This window comes from Rhamphochromis sp. 'chilingali' (assembly GCF_963969265.1).
Source record: "Rhamphochromis sp. 'chilingali' genome assembly, chromosome: 8".
Lineage (NCBI taxonomy): Eukaryota > Metazoa > Chordata > Actinopteri > Cichliformes > Cichlidae > Rhamphochromis > Rhamphochromis sp. 'chilingali'.
The window spans coordinates 12,480,713-12,498,536 of NC_137935.1; the positions used below are offsets into that span (position 1 = coordinate 12,480,713).

The window sequence follows — 17,824 nt, forward strand, 5'->3', positions numbered from 1 at the left end:
GATCCAGATGAAAAACACTTGCCCCGTAGATGAGGGCTGACATGACGTTCGGAGTGTTCATCATCTAAAATTCCCCCCCTTCCCCCTTTGCGCTTGAAGGTGAGATTTGGGGTATAGAGACTGCATCATCACGCTCTGGCTCGTGAACCAAGCGAGAAAGCACGAGGAAAGACGGGGAAAGCACTGTGAGGAGAGAGAAAAACAAGCAAATGTGACTGCGCAGTTGAGAGCTGCAGCCCCAGATTCACAATCATACTGGGAATCACAACACCTTTTAATAATTCAGGATGAATAGAGGAGAAAAAATTCTGCAGCAAGCAAGGAAGCCAAAGAAATGACAGGGAGAAACAGAATCCAACACTGTATAAAAACTAGCAGTCTGGGCAGTATGTCTAAATTACTGCTTTATGGTTACGCTATAGTACTATGTCAGAGTATAGAAATATCTTTTAGCTGTATATATGGTCTTGGCTCATTAATGTTTATATTTTTGCATTTTACAAATAAAAATAGATCAGTGTATAAATATGCATTTATTTTCTTTGTGGGTGATGGACTATGTTATGTTTGTGCCTAAGGACACATTTTGCCACCAAACTATAATTGAGAACTTTTACAATTAATGTGGTTTAATCTTTCAATTTGAACAAGAAATTTATCAGACAAGAATTTCCTTTAAGTACAAAGTCAAATTCCAAATGAAGTTTGTGTCGAATTAATTGGGGCATTGGATTTTTTTTTCTCTACTTCACTCGAACTTGGCCCAGACAACATCTCATTGCGTTCCGGTATTCTTAATTTCTTACCACTGGCAAGAAGGTAGAGAGTGGAAAAAACATTTGCCAATTAGTTAGAGCCCTTGTGATTTTGCCACTCTTGCTAACAATTCCAATTTACATTAATTATTCATTTTGAGGCGGCACACACAATCCCTGCCAGAAGGAAAGAGGAAATGCTGTGGTGAGATCCGATCATTTGTGTTGATGCTGTCCTGTTTCAAATACCACCACTTGGTATGTCTGCTGTCCTGTCTTTTGATGGCTGGCTGTCTGGATAAGATTGTAATGGCGCGTTAAAGGCTATCTCTTTGTGTATCGGACAACAACAACTAGAATCAAAAGAAAGAAAGCAAATTTTTGGATGCTTTTTGTAATAATGTTTGTGTGGTTTGTGCGGTGGTGACAAAATACATTTCCGTGACCTCTGTTACGTGTTTAGTCTGTTCCTTTGTATCTGCATTCAGAATGAAAAAGTGCCAGCAATTCTTGCAGTCAGCAAGAGGTGATGGATGAGACAAAAAACACTTTTCCTCAAGGATCAGACAAGAAAAAAAAAAGAAAAAGAAGAACACCTTGCCTGCCTCATTGTTAATACTTCTATCTTCTTTCAACAATACCTTGTTTATTGTTGTGACTGGAGATAAGCTGGATCTGTGAGTGTTTAAAGGGCTGCAGGGGCTGAGCGTGCTGAAATGTGGGGGTCACAGAACTGGTGCTGAGAGGTCATGGCCTTTATGTTCCGACAGACTCTTCAGGGAACAACACTTTCTTTGCCCAGCATAAGTCTAAAAACACAAATGCTAACACACAAGCACACTTCTTAGACGTGTCCTATTAATCATAAGCCAAAGAAGAGGGAGCGAATACACACAGCAGGACTGAGCTGGCTGCAGAACGAGGGAGCCGACCGAGCAATGAATCATCAGCAACCCAGACAGATGTTGCATACTTGTTGCTTCTCAAGACAGGAGACTAATTTGCACAAACAAGGATAGAACAAGTCCATTACTTACTTCTGTCTTAAGTTACAACAACTGCTGTACTCATAAAAAAGTCTAACATTCATTATGGAATGAAGTTTTCTGAAGTGTAAATTATGAAATCAGTTTGACAAAAATGTGCTATGATTTATGTCAGACACAGGGTTAAAAAAAACATTTAAACGACGCTAGAACAGGGTTTGTTATTTTCAGTTGGATAACTTGGGTTCTGTCTGTATTTCATCACAAGGTCTTAAAATACCCCCCCCCCCCCCCCCCCCCCCCCCAAAACAAACAAATAAGTAAAAAATCAAAGGAACCCTTTTAATCAGAGTATAGCATCCAGTCAAATAAACCTCTGGGACATTGATCTGGTCAGTTAAGTAGCAGAGAGTGTTGTTAATGCTTTGGTGTTAATAAAATAGTGTTGACAACAGCTGCACTACAGGGGCAAGGATGAGACTCTAAACAGGAATGGTTTTCCCTCCTGATCTTTTCTTACTACTTTCAAATTAATTTTGTATTTGGCTACGGTTAATGTCACTACTAGTAACATAAAGTGATACCTGGACCCTACCGAGGTTGCTCAGGAAATCCAACTCCTCCAGGATGACACAAGATCAAGAGCATGGAGGAGATTCCAGGAAACAGGCAGTTACTCTAGAAGAGCTGGAAAGGGCTGTAAAAGGTCCTTAACCCATCAACAGGGCAGGCATCTGCTCCTTTGTGCAAGGAGCAACAGGATGAGCACTGCCAGAGTTACAAAATGACCTCCAGCAGGCCACAGGTTTGAATGTTTCTGACAAAACAATAAGAAATAGACTTCATGCAGGTGGCCTGAGGGTCCAGTGTCTTGTAATGGGCCCTATGCTCACTGGCCTTCGCTGTGGTGCCCAATTGGCATTTGCCATAGAATACCAAAATTGGCAGGTCCATCACTGGCCCACTGTTCTTCTCACAGCTCAGAGCAGGGTCACCCTGAGCGCATCTGATGGACATGAAGAGTTCTGGAGAAACTGTGGAGAACGTTATGCTGCCTGTAACATCGTTCAGAATGACTGGTTTTTGGTGGTGGATCAATGATTGTCTGGGAAGGCATTACCACTGAGGGATGCACTGACCTCTTCTGGCTAGGGAACGGCACCCTGACTGCCATTAGGTATCTGGATTATTTGGTTTTCAATGCCTTTGACTTCTAGAATGTCTCTCATTTTTCTACCAAGTGAATTTCAGCTTATAATAATCAAGAATTCCATTATTAAGAGGTTTTCTGTATCTTTAATACCACAAACTAGAGTCACAAGGCAGAACGCTAAGGACAACTTGCCACAACAAAATGATCTCAGGTAACATATTTGCTTTTAAAGGATTATGTTCTAGTTGTATTGTCTACTAATTCTTTACTAAAACAGTCCACCCATCCCTATTCCAGCTGGCAAGAGACAGCTGTTTGCACCTATGGGCAATTTCTAATCAGCATTTAACCACTAAGTGCAAGTCTTTGGACGGTGGGAGGAAGCCAGAGTACCTGGAGGGAACTCCAAACACCACAAGAGAAAACCTCAGCCAGATAGTGGATTTAAACACAGGACCGTCTTGCTGTGAGGGAACAGGACTAACCACCATACCACCAACTGTACTTAAAGCACGCTTTTTTTTCTTCTTCTTCTTCTTCTTTTTTTACAGCTCTTGGGTCTTCAGCAAAACAAAAACATGAACAAAAACAAAAAAGTTGTGCTGTTATACTTTCAATTGTGAATACTCACACACACACAAACTTGATAGTACAAACTGTTTGGTTTCCCACATGCGTGATAATATCACATCCTTCAGGATGGCTACGTGGTTCACGATAAGTAGATGAATAGTCCGTAGAGAGAAAAAAACTGGAGCTGTTTAGTTCTATAGAAGTGCTTGCACCTGCTAGGTGGGAGGCAGAGAGCTGAAGAGGGCTCATACATATACGGATGTAATAACAGCAGTGTGAAACTCCAACAGAGAGCGCAAGACAGAGAGCGTACATATGCATGTGCGTGCATGTGCGTGTACACCTGCAGCCAGATCGCCCAACTTCTCCCACACAGTGCCAAAAGCTGTTCCGATCAACAGGATAATAGCGCCATCATCTCATGGTTTCATAAGCTGAGGCACCATGCACAGATGAGAAACCAACTAAATGTATGCATTCTTAGAGACAGATGCAAAGCAGTGCTGTGTGTGTGCATGTGTGTGGCAGGGCCTGTTGTGAGGGGCGCTGACAGATTGGGATGTGGGTGCGCTTTCTTCTCACTGCCACATCATGTTGCTAGTCCTGCGTGGAGACTTTGGGAAAAGGATGATATTAACATCATAAACAAGGTGTGAAATTTGGAAATAAACATAGGTCTGATGGAGTGCTCTCCTTCTAGAAAAGGGAGGGGTTACTGAAAGGTAATCTTTCTCCCTTTTCAGAGGCTTTTTTGTCACTATTTACTTCCCTACAAATTAAATGACTATTGTAAAGAGCACGTTGTTTCTGTGCTGTTTAATTAAGCAGAAAAAAGAAAAACAATAAAAAATAAGGAAAATCATTTTTCTTTTAATGGATGCCACTTTTACTAATAATTCTCTGCAAAGTTCTCTGCAGGGAATGAATCTGAATACCAAAGAAGCCAAACTGCAGAAAGAGCTGCACACACTAGATGTGCCAGCTTATGTTGACTGCCATAAAAATTGGGTATGCCAACAAAAGCAATAATGAAAGAGCCCGCAAGAAGAGAGGCAACGACAGAACTGGGCTGAAGGTATGTAAAGCATTTTTAATCTTGTTAAGAGTAGTTGTTTTGGCTACGAACATTGTGTGTATAAATCCTTATGATAAGTCTCAAAATGAATCATAAAAAACAAAGAGCATTGTCATTGTTTTCTGGTCACATCCAGAGGATGGCAAAGGTGAGCATCTGGTTAATCAAAGAAACAAATTAGTAGAGTTCAGGTGCCATAACGTCCTTATTATTCTTATACAACGAAGCAAATAATCAACACTCACTTGGTTGAAATGAATCAATCCATCCAGTGCAGTTAAAAAAGTTTCAGTGGCTTTCTATATATTATTTATTTGCTCAAGTTATCACTTTAATATGAACTTATTTTCTTGTAAACGTGAAAGCAGCAAACTTACTTGTAGAAAAATAAAAATTGGAAAATGATTATTAAGATGATTATGAAATTTTTTTTGTTCTTTGATCCCTAAGAAATCAAAATCTAATTTTCCAGTCGAATAACTAAGAGTTATTTTGCCTTTGTTTATGGGTATCACTCTTACAATGCTACCTGAGGTTTATGCATGATGGCAATGCATTTTGTAAGTCTCTTAATGCATCAAGCAAATCAAATTGTGGAGTATTAAAAATTTACTTTTTTACTCAAAATAACCAAAGCGAAATTAAATGAAACACCTTGCCTGACAGTAATATCCACAGCTTCTAAGCATCCGTAGTAGGTGATGCTCCAACGGCTCTTTTTTTGCTTTAAATTGATTTGTATACTAATTCTTGACATGTGCTTAGTTTTCATAAAAGTGTAGAAAACTATATGCAAAACAGAAGATTTGATTAAAAAAACATTTAAAATAAACAAAAAGGTTCACGCTAAAGAATAAAGCCAATAGTTGCCTTTGATCCCCTTTTATAGGGCTTGATCCGGTCTGACTTTGTGCTGGCAATAATTAATAATAGTTATAAATAATGAAGTTACTGCTGCTGTTGTAAATGCGCTGAACTCTCTCAACTTTGAACATACTCGTGCCTATTCTGCTGCTTTAGTGATACCATAAGAGCAGCATGTATTTGATAAACTCAGAGGAAAGACTACTACAAACACCTGAGCATCTGGCTGGGACACCTCCTTTCCACCTCCTGTGCAGGTAAGGTGTTTCTGGTTTCTGTGCTACCAGGTGGAGGCCCACAACATCCAAGAGAAATTATTCCCCAAACTGATTTTGGAACATCTAAAGGCTAGCTGAAAGATGGCGGCTGGGGAGAAGGTGGTCTGGGTATCCTTGCTTAGACTGCTGCCCCATGACTTGGACCTGGATAAGTGGCACAAAATGCATGGATGGATAGATGAATGGCAATAGAGCTTAGATAAATAAGTTTGAAGTGAAAATTTTTGACTGGAATTAAAAAAGGTATTCACACACCTCATCAAAATGCTCCATTATAACATATTCTACATATGACTTTAACACATGTATCTCAATGTCTTTGAGCGGTGTGCATTTTTTAGTGCATGGGGTTGAATGTGTATTACCTGGTTGCATATGAGCATATGTTTGTAATAAACGTCTCCAGTAGAACAGTCTCACATGCCCTGGTCCATGGAAATGCGCATCAGTTTTAGGGGTCAGCTGTTTTTTCATTTCAATGATACCATCTTAGGCTCACAAAATCCCTTAGACATTTTAGCATCTATATCACCCCCCCCCCCCCCCCCCCCTTTACTCCCTCCATCTACCCAATCTCCATCCCATCAGTTCTTTCTGCTGTTTTTGTTCTTTTTTTGACAATGTCATTGAATCTATGAACTTCTGTTTCTCCCACTGCAACACAACCTGTGAATGCATTTGGTTAGAGATCTGCTTTATTACCAGTGCATATAAGCACCTACCTTCGACTGCTTTGGTAAATTTTGAGGTCTCTTAAAGACAATGCATGACATTTCTCAGAAATGTTGAAACAATGCATGTTTTGCTGCATAACAGATGCCATGGGGGGCAAAGTGTCCTGGCTACAGTTTATTATCACAATGGGTTAAAACCTAAAGTGTCAGTTTGGCTGGCTTTAAGAGGGATTTGTCTGTCATGTAGCTCCTGAGGATGTTGTGCACCGGGCTACCTAACTCATAGTGACTGTTAACCTCTCCATCCGTCATTGGAGAGTGCAGCTGTGACACAAAAAACCTGCTTCTTCCATTAGAGCCCTGACGGACCTTAATGCCTGTCTTTGCACTTTCTCTCCTTCTCTCTTTGGCCCTGGATCGCTCACTTACTATAATGAAGTTGTCTGCCTCTTTCTGCTCCTGTGAAGTGAGCAACTAAACAAGTCTTTAATAATAGTTTTTTTTTCTTACCTTCTCCTCACTACCTTTTTGTTTTCCCTTGATGCCCTCGTCTTTAAGGGACGAAGGGACCCACATTGGAAATGGTGTGAATTAGTAGATAGACACATAGGGATGAAAGACCAAATTATTATGGCCTAAACGCATGAGCAGACTTCTGGGAATAGAGATGTGTAAATGAGCTCCAAACACCAAGTGCTGTCTTTTTTGTGCTGTTGTTTTGCTCTTTTAAATAATTGACAAGGCTCTGCTTGTGAAGACAGGGACAAATCTGCTAAGTTAATGTCCCAGCCCGAGGAGTTTTAGTACCAAACGCTATCAATCCCCCCTACATAGAATTGTTACCGCAGTGGCGGTTCATAAATCATATGTAACCCCAGCTCAGCAACAGAAAAAGTCCGTTTTCCACCAGCGTGTTCTGTTTATTGTTTCATCGGAGAGCCGGCAGCAGATGACATCTGCTATATTTACTCTTTAGATTACGCTCTATTTCTAAACAATACGTTAATGTCAGGCGTGTCTGTGTATTCGGACTGGGGACATATTAGCATGATTGCTGAGGGCAAACTATAGGCTGTTCTTGGCCTTCAAGGGAATAAAGTGATTTGTAGTTTTAGCAAGAGCTGGAGCTGTCAGAAGTGCACACACAGCTTAGACAGCGATGTTATACTGGGGTGTTGGGGCACAGCAGTTGCAGTATTCACTGTCAGACTGTGGCATCTCTGTGTTCCCGGGTCTCCCATGCGAATTGAGCAGTGTGTGATTGAGGCCTTGACTGGAAGCAGCATCTACAAGACACAGCATACATGGTAGTGGCTTTCTATTAGCCTGACAGTTTTTTTTATTGCTTCTTCTCTTTTTTTTGACTGCGGGCAAAGCAGGATGCAGCCTTCTCTTCAAGGTCCCTTGCCAACCACAGCAGATGGGTGGAAACCTCATAAAAACAGCTCTGAGCTTTCCCCTTTTGCTTACCATTATAATCCCAACAGAAAATATGCTTCTGCGCTGCCCAGGCAAAAAAAAAAAAAAAGAAAGAAAGAAAGAAAGAAAGAAAAATCCATATCTGAAAGTGTTTTTATACAAATGGCCTTTGCTTTTAGAACGCAATGTTGTGATATTTGTCCCTTTGATGTGTCAAAATGATGGTCAGCAAAGAGATGTTTCAAGAGCAGCTTGTTTCAAATCAGTTTCATCTTAAACAGAAAGGCACCTGGATTTTATCCGGTGCCACGTGCAAAGGAAACTGCTTCATTAAAATGCACAACTGAATTCCAGCAGGATCAAGGTGATTGGAATGTAAAACAACCTGCTCCCAATTTCACAAGTCCTCCGTACTCTTTCAACTCCCCCATCCTGAAGTACAGTCTTCCCAGCCACACCTCTCCCAAAAAAAAAGGCGCAGCAACAACAGTTAAGCAGGCTGGAGTTGCAATGCAGCACAATACTAACATGTTATAAGCATTCGCCGCATGCATTATGTGTCACAAACCACCTCAGCGTGTCGTTTAAATCTAGCTAGTCCTCTATACTCTTTACCAAATACTTGAATAATTAAAACGCTTATCTCTGCCACACAAAACGGCACCTTGCTCCTCTATTGTGAGTGTGCTGCCCAGTGTTTATGATGCAAGCACTTTTTGGCTTCAGTGATTTCTATGAGTGAGGGCCAATTCAGAAGAACAGTGTTTGTTAGGGAAGGAAAGCCGACAAATGTCAAGGACTCCAGTACATAAGGAGGGAGCATAAGAGAGGTCCTTTCTGCACCAGAAATAGATTTCAATTTGAGTAAGGTTGCTGCAAAAGCAGTAGGACATTTTTGACTCAGATTTAGCCAGATATGAAAAAAATGGAGGGTAAATTGAATCTGGTAATTCCAATCCTTTCTTATCCCCTTTCTATGAGTCTTAATAAGGTCAAAACATGGTTATGCTGCTGTAAATGACTGAATTTAAGACCATTCTAAGACAATTGTCAGGGATTTGCATATAAAAAGATGTGCGATTGTAGAAAAGACCTTGGCCTATATTCTGTAATTACTACAACTCCATCTGTCTCTCAGTCCTGCCTTTTAAATAATGCTCGCACATTTCCCTATTCAACTATTTTTTGGATTCTATAGTAAATCCTCTTGTCCCCCTCAAGCGATTATATGAGACAACATCTTGTACCAGGCTGTATCACATCAATTCACTCTTGAAATATTTAATAAAAGAAAATGGTGCTTTCAAATAAGAGTCAAATATATACCAATTTTTGAAAGTAGATGAATCAAAATAAAGGTTCAAGCTAAGTTTCTTTCAAGATTAGCCATAATTAGCCAAATTATCCTGTGACTGGATAGCGTGAGACTGTTCTTTAAGTGGTGCTGCAGTTGTAGGCCACAGTGTGAATTCACATTTCAGGCCTGAATTAATTCGTTGCAGCAATTACCTGAACCCTGACTGTTCTTAAAAGTCATGACAGGCCTACGAGCATAGATAACATTAGCCAGAACACAGACATGGCAGATATTACAAGCACTAAGCTCAGATGTGTCTGTGACAGTAACCTGCCTCATTAATGCCAGCGATGAGCAGGCCACATCTACAGGAGATGGCTACTGGGCCAGAGACGGGAGGCAGGAGGAGAAAAATGAAAAGATGACGGTTGTTACTGTCCTCATCTCATTCCCTTTCGAGTGTTTTAATTTTCCCTAGTTGCCAGAAGTTTTATGTGGAAGCATCTTCAAACCTGCATACTCGGGAAACTGAATTAGCCATTGTATTTACGTCAAGCACCTTGAAACAAATGAGTTCTGACGGTGATATGGATGGAGTGTGAGAATAATCTGAGGCATAATAAGCGTGATAAATCAATGCCAGGAATTTGATTATTTTATGTAACACAAGAAGCTCTGCAACTGACTGGCGATCAGAAAGGACCTGCTCAAGGTAGCTTTATTGGCCTTTATTTGTATAGCGCTTTTACTAGTCCCTAAGGACCCCAAAGCGCTTTACACAACTAGTCATCCACCCATTCACACACACACACTCACACACTGGTGATGGCAAACTACATTGTAGCCACAATGTAGCTACAGCCACCCTGGGACGCAGTGACAGAGGCGAGGCTGCCGGACACTGGCGCCACCCGGCCCTCTGACCACCACCAGTAGACAACAGGTGAAGTGTCTTGCCCAAGCACACAACGACCGAGAGCCGGGGCTTGAACTGATTACAAGGCAAACTCCCAACTCTTGAGCCACGATCACCCCACAGGCTTATTATACTGAGCTCACCTACAAGCCAATGTTACAAACACTTAATGGACCATTTACAACGTATAGTTTCTAATCTATACACAAATATGTTCCCCTTCCGATAAGAAGAACGAACATGTGCGATAGACATCCCCCTCTCCCCTCTTGTTAACCTCTGCTGTGTCTTGATGATATGCCACTCCATTTTGAGAACTTGCTAACTCTCAATGGCAAAAGGGCAGATGCCCAGGTGCTGGTGTAACTGAATTGCTGTCCTCAGCACACAAAGGCAATGTCGCCTGGGGAGGATAGCTCAGGAAGGGGGAGAGCTGTCACAGTAACAGGAGAGCACCTGGGATTACTGTCAACAGTCTCTTGGACTGTCTCCCTCTGTCTCTCCCCCACCTCCCTCCTGTCTTCGAAGATCCATGGCATTCTCGACGACATTGACCTTTAAACTCCAATTAGCCACTTAATCACAAATTAATTATTAATATTAGAAAAACCAACAGGGCTTAGGTTGTTTGTCTCTTTCACCTCATTATCATCCGCTAATGACCAACCTTGCATCTCATTTCCACCACAAAGAGTGAGGAAATGGCGTTCACACAAGAATCAGGTGACTTTTTAAAGGGCAAACAGAGATGGACAGACTTTTTTTGCACACTCTGTAATTTTGACTCATATTCAAAATGTTGCGCAGAGTTAATCGTTCAGATGTCGCTTCAGACCGCATTAATAAGAGAGTTCTCAGCTGCGTAAGAGCACAGCATCCACTTCTGAACTCAGAGCCCTCATGACCTAATTCAATGTGAAATGGTTGACAGGGAAGTGTGAAATGGCTCCCAGAAAAAAAAAAACAACAACAACAATTCATAGCAAAGAAGTGTCATGCACACCAGCGAGTGCTGTATTCTTTAACAGGCACAGCACCTACACACACACACATAAACACTTGTTAATTATTTGCCATCTTCTGTTAGATGTCACGTGCCAGACTCTTTTTTTGGAAGCACTCCTGAGTATTGGGCACTAAATAAATGGCTTTTGGGTTTGAGCAGTCTCCTTTGGCTAAATCAGATATTTGGAATGCAGAGGTGCACTGTGGCAGGATAATAAATGTGACTCAGTTATCCAATAATTGGTAATGTTCCTCTGTCAATTACCCTAGACTCTGTGTTTTCTAGAATAGGTCTTAAGACTACCAATGGGCCATTTTATTGATTTTTTTTCTTCGTTGCCTTCATAGCGTGCACCAAAGCTTATGCAAAACGGCACAAAAATAAGTTGCTCTCGGTTTATTTCATTTTCACGCATCTACTTCATGTTTTGATTACCCTGCGAGTTTAAACAGATGTGTAGAAGGTCTTAAAATTTACACCCTTAAACAACTGTCAGAGAGAACCAGAAATGTCGTCCTCCGCTCAAATTTGCTTTCTATTTTTCAGGCAGCTTAGAAAAGACTTAGAGGATCAGTTTGAGGTTTATATTTTTGCTCCTCTCTACATTATCCTCTTCACTTCTCTCAAACCTGCTCTCCTCCAAACCCTCAGACATCAGTCCGCACTGCCTCACACCCGCACAGAAACACAAGTCACGCTGAAAAGTACAACAATGCAGAGCTGACAAGGAGTGATAGCAAAAGGCTGACACTGTGAGCGGATTAGGAAGGTGATAATGTGAGCAAGGAATCTATTCTCAACTATCTTTGAGTCTTGAGGATGGTTGCATTTTTGCAGCAATGACGGATGGGCATTTCTGAGCAAACATTTCAAATCACTTGTGATGGATAAGGGCACAACCCATGTTTCTTATTCAGGAAAAGCCAAGAAGACATCTTTTTCCTTTAATGTTTTGCTTTATGATCAACAGCATAGCACTTGATGTCTATGAGTCATACCAGGCTCTGGTTAAAAAAATTCCTGCCAAAAGAAAAAAAAGAGTAGCCCCTTATTATTTGATATTGTGGAGGGCATTATTGGAGCTGTGGCTAAAGAGCATTTCTGATTCCACTGACACAGGTCCACAAGATACAACCTGCATAAGTGAGCAGAGCTGGAAAGCTAAAGAGCGGAGGCCACAGGTGTTCCCCTTACACTATATTCATTGTGCTGCAATCATTAATAGCAAATCCTCCAGCCCAGCTAGGTAGAGCTGAAAATAACATGGGCCATGTGCTACTTTAAAGTCGGTGCTTGTAGTTGCAGCTGATTTTCCAAATATGATTACTAAATGCTACAGCATATCAAAAAAGCAATTATCCCTCTATATATTGTCAATCACTGTAGTTGGGAGATTAAAGAGGACACTGTGCTGTTGTTGTTTTCAATTATGAGTTTACCATGTTCAAATGTTCATTTAATTACTATTCATATAATTGCTGATGTGAATGCATGTCCTCACCAGCGTAAAGCCTCCATGCACTGTGGTGTTCTTCCAGTTCCCTTTGTTCTTTTTGAGCTAAATTCTATTTTTAAAAAAAAGAAGCTCATCATGTTAAATGAAGTCAGTGCAAATGCATTTCCTAAGTAGTCTTATCTTGAAAGCCTGACACAAAAAAGGAAACCTTACCATACTTTCAGTGTTTGCAAGTGTGTTTGTGCACACATGTAGAGTTGTTTTCGGGAGACAGTGAAAATCCTGTTTTAGATTTAGAACATGAATATATGGTCATGAATTATTAGCGTAAAGATAAGGTATCAGTGAGGTAAAACTTGTGCTGCTTATGCTATAGAATTTCCAAGGAAACACATAATCCATTCCTCATGCAGTTTGCTATTATGTGTGCTGGGCTAAACTATGCGAGAGACAGATGCAACAAAATGTAGTAGGTGAACAGCAGGAAAAGATCAGATGTGTTAAACCTGTCCAAACGACAAGCTGAACCAAGTACATGCTGACCCGAGTGTTTTGCTCTGAAAAACAACTCCTTGTGCAAATTACGAAGCTTTCGGGGAAGCAAACGTTGCTCTGGGAATATTTTAATGGGAAAAGGATGTCACTTTGTGGAAACTTGTGCAATACTAAATGGGAATAATGGTGGAAGCAATCTAATGGGAGGTGTCTGGAGGGGATTGGTGTTCTGTGTAAACACATAAGTAGGAGATTTTGAAGACATTTTTTCTGTGTTTTCTGTGTTTCTCTAATACGTTTTTGGTAAATGACTGCTGCCTCAGACTTATTACAGTGATCATATTTATCAGTGATTTTGCATGTTTTTCTTCTTCATTACAGCCAAAGCATAGCAGTTTTCAAAGCACGACAAAGTTTGTAGGTGGCTCTTTTCAGTACAGGATGAAGAGCTACTCCTAGAAACTATAAACAAGCTCTGTTTTAAGTTATATACGCTTATAATAATGAGGGATTGGATTTATATAGCACTTTTCAAGGCACCCAAAGCGCTTTACAATGCCACTATTCATTCACACACTGGTGGAGGCAAGCTACGGTTGTAGCCACAGCTGCCTTGGGGCAGACTGACAGAAGCGAGGCTACCATATCGCGCCATCGGCCCCTCTGGCCAACACCAGTAGGCGGTAGGGTAAAGTGTCTTGCCCAAGGACACAACGACCAGGACAGAGAACCCGGGAATCGAACCGGCGACCTTCCGGTTACAGATACGCTTCCCAACCCCCTGAGCCACGGTCGCCCCACTTATGTTTTGCATTCTTTTGCATTTAAAAGACTGCTTTCATTTTTTTCCATAATAAAATGGGAAGTATGTCAATATCTTATTTATCCATACATATTGCCTGCACTGATCTCTCCCTGTTCATATGCAGGCAGAGTTTTGCAGAATTCATGCTCTAAAGCATCAAACCTGTCATGTGATAATGCATTCTTGTTGCTATTTGAATTTTGTCTTTCAAGCACTGGGGATTAACAGAGCCTTTTTGTTTATGTTTCCTGGCCATAGATAACCAGTTTAAAAAAGAAAAAGAAAAAAACACATCCATCTAGTTCCCTGTGTGAAATAGCATGGCAGTGCAAAATTAACGTGCGTGATTAATTAATAAAGGTGATTTCATGTTGCCTGTGATATTCTCAACAATGTTCAAGCCATTGAAAATTGATTTTTATACTACTTCAAAATGAGCAGAAACTTATGGCTGCTTACTGAAGTGAAATAATCTATGAAATGCAGGTCTGCATCATGAATGGGCTAAAGCAGCATAAACAAATCTATCTGTGTAATTATGAAAGGACAAGGGTATGTGCATCTTTATCTTTTACAGCGAGTAGATTTTTAAAAAAAAAAAATTCCGCAAGTGAGTCAGCAAGTACATAAGTTGCATGCCTTTCTATGCCTGTCTGCATGGATCATTTGTTATATGCCCAAGTTCAAAAAGCCTAAGCTGAGCCTCTTCCAATAATCCTGAATAACATGTAGCAGCAATTACAGCATGCCGCGGCATGGTATATTCAGTGGACATCTTGTCCTTTCCATCTCAGAGCTGTTCTGACAGATCATCCCTTGTGTCCACTCTATGGCTGACTGGTTTTAAGAAAAAGAAAGACGGTGCAAGTGAGAAAGACAGAAGAGTCAAGACAGAGATGGAGTGACATGTATTGCATGGCTACGTAAAAGCAGACACGTACTGAACCCAGATACAGACTCAACCTCATAGCTGCTCTAAGTTGTTCGAAGTCACAGAAAAGACACAAAGCAGAATCATAAACATCAGTCAAACAAAGATATGTGGACCGTGTTGTCTCAGTTGAATATACACTATAACACCTGCACATTTTCAGACATGTTTGTTGTTTGTATGGGCACAGCCAAACAAATATTACCTCACTGCAACAATAAACAACCTGTACAAAATCATTGCCTGAAGCTTATGAGATCAACATTGTAAATTCTAAGTGCCCATTCCATTAAGATGGTAATTAGCCACAGCAAACTACAATATGGAGTCATCCTGAGGTGTGCTCTCAACATGGGTCAGCTAAGATGTTTTCCTTCTATGTGTATGTGAATGGTGGGTGTCTAACAGTAAATGCTGTGCCCGGTGCATCAGACAGGCTCCCTGGAATGTGTTATTTTAGGTTAAAAAAATTCAAATTCACCACAGAACTTCTGCAGTGTTCCTGCCAAAGCTGACGCATCTCTGCTTCACTATTGTAGACCCAGACATGTTGGCAAGTCATTTGTTTTGAATTAAGTGATTTTCTGCCCGCCACTGTGCAGTGGCTGGACAGCTGATTCACAAGTGACAATGTAGGATGAGTACCAAATCCTCAGAGGCCAATCACCTCTGTACAGTTCAGTTCTTAATTTAACCCTTGCTATATACACTGAAAGAGAAAAAAAATGAATGTGTGCTCTGGGGAATCTTCTCGTTGAGAATCTGCTCGTTATAATTACATGTTATCACTTCGGCACTTACCAGTGTGCTTGTTAGTTAGAACAGAGAGAGACATATTTGTGCATGTGTTAAACTCTCTTCTGGAAAAGAGCTTCTTGTAGAACCTACATCATGACTCACGCCAGTTCTCCCAGATATCCAGCTGTAACACTTCTCATAAAAGCTGTGAATGAACTGTCTATTTCGTGTGTAGCCACATCAGTTATGAGAAACTGTCAGGATACAAGCTTAGACATTAAACCTCTTCTCAGAGCTATAAGCAGCTATAAACACAGCGTGTTTCATCTCAACTGCTGGAACAGCAATAATCGATCTGATGACAGCTAAAAAAACATGTTGTTTTTCTCTGCCCTGGAGGAACATGACAGAAACAAACCCTCTAAACAGACAGTTTATCACAAGACAGAACAAATAGCTAAAAATACAACACAAGCCATTTGCTGTATGCCATGGCAAAGTCAGAGAAAAGTAAATCCTAATGCAGTGGCTGGAAAAGTGGAGACTAGAGGTCTCCAGGGGTCCCTAAAGGGTCTCCAGGGGCCACAGCAAAATGAGAAACAGTTTAATTTCACTATTCCACTCCCTCAATAAAAGCACAGTGGGAGCATAGTGCTCTAATCCATTCTCATTAGAGGTTTTAGTCTCCCTACTGTTACACATCTAGTGCAGACAGCTATACAGCTGATTGGTCAGTTGAAGCATTGAATGAAAGAAACCATTCCTTGGAGCAAAGATAGGGACAAAGCAAGAGAGCACGATAGCTATCTACCGGGGGGATCTCGATATTAAAAGTTTCAGGAGCTCTTCCTTTTTATATTAAGTGCCAAAGGTCTTGAGTGCTCATATAGTGTGTAGCCAGCGGAGAATAACCTTGTGAACTACGATTTGATCCATCACATCTAAATGTACTGACACAGAGCAAACTAATAATCCTTCAACCGAGGGAAGTGCTCGGAGAGATAGCCCTGTGACCCGGGTACAACTCATAAACTGCAGTGCGGCATCAGCTGTATTAATATCACACACTCGTCCCCGTGTATCCTTACACAGATGAATATTTCATTGCCAGAAACCTTCAGTGCGTGTTTTGCAAATTAAAGATGTGCTTAGAATGGCGCATCGGCTGTAATAATACATCTGCGGGGCAGTGTGGTGCATTATGATTGTGTCATATTTAAACATCTGTTTCATAACGCTAAAAAGTGCACGCTGTAGATCCACGTACCGTGGGGCATTACGACAAAGCAGACTTCGTCGTGGTTAAAATACGACTTAATTTTGGGGGGCAAAAGTTGAGACTTACTCACCCCTTTTGAACATTTTTGCAGGCCTAGGTGTTTTTCGTCTTATGTCCTCTGAGAATCATCTATTCTTATATTCCAGACTTGGAACTTGTGCCTTTTAGTTTTGAAGTTGATCCACAGCTTTCGTGGCTCGTCGTGCGAGTGTTAGCTGTCACTCCTCTGGATTTTCTTGCGATCCACTGTATTGAGTTGTAGTTGCAGGATGGCTGCCGCGGGATTGATAAATATTAACAAACAACAGTTTTCTTTTTCATAAAGTCTGGCAGATCTGGAAATGAGGCAGAAATCACCGGGAAAGCAGACCAACTAAAAGCGTCCCCCCTCTGTCCGAAATAATGTTAACTCCAATGTGAGTAATGACCGCAAACGCTCAGTACAGTCCGACACAGCCCCTTACAGCCAACTCCTTTCAAACCCGAATCACCGTGCAAGCTTCAAATCAGTTCTGGGGGGCAAGTCGACGGTGATCACAGGAAGACTCCGATTAAAAAACCCCCCACAGATATTTCAATTCAAGTGGCCAATCTCAAATTCTTCTCTCGGTGCTTCGGTGCCGTTCAAATCTCACCATATTTAAAATCTCTAATTAACATAAGTTATTTGGATTCACATTTCGCCTCTGATGTCGGATTAGCCTATAAACGTAGACTCTTCAAATCCTCCTTAATAGTGTAGACTTTGATGGCGTCGCTTTTCTTAAAATCCCCCACTTTTCCGCTCTCCCCTCGTAATTATTACATTTCTGTGATCTTGTCTGTGAATATCTCTCCCTCCCTCTCTCTCTCTGCTTTCTACCTATGGTTCAGGGCTTGCTGATGCGCTCAAGGAGGGAGAAGTATGTTACCGCCTCAGCCTCCCTCCACCGGGCAGCACACTGCTCCATCGCTCTCAGTGCCTCTGCCCCTGTCAGACACACTGCTCCTTGACACCAGCGGGCTTCGTAAAACATATGAAATGACATAAGGAGAGAAAAAAAACCCAAAACAACAACAAAAACTTCAATCTCCGACAATAATCTTAATCAGCATACAAAATGTCAGGAAAACCAGGTGATGTG

General features: G+C 41.1%; 1 protein-coding gene across 1 annotated transcript in view; it reads right to left on the minus strand.

Annotated features, from left to right (window-relative positions):
• rtn4rl1b (reticulon 4 receptor-like 1b) overlaps nt 1-17,479 on the minus strand; it is a 151,180-nt gene extending 133,701 nt beyond the window's left edge. Inside the window, exon 1 of the mRNA XM_080888291.1 lies at nt 16,771-17,479. Coding sequence (XP_080744417.1) covers nt 16,771-16,783 — 13 coding nt within the window. The 5' untranslated portion in view covers nt 16,784-17,479. The remainder of the gene's footprint in view (nt 1-16,770) is intronic.
• Nucleotides 17,480-17,824: the final 345 nt, after the last annotated feature.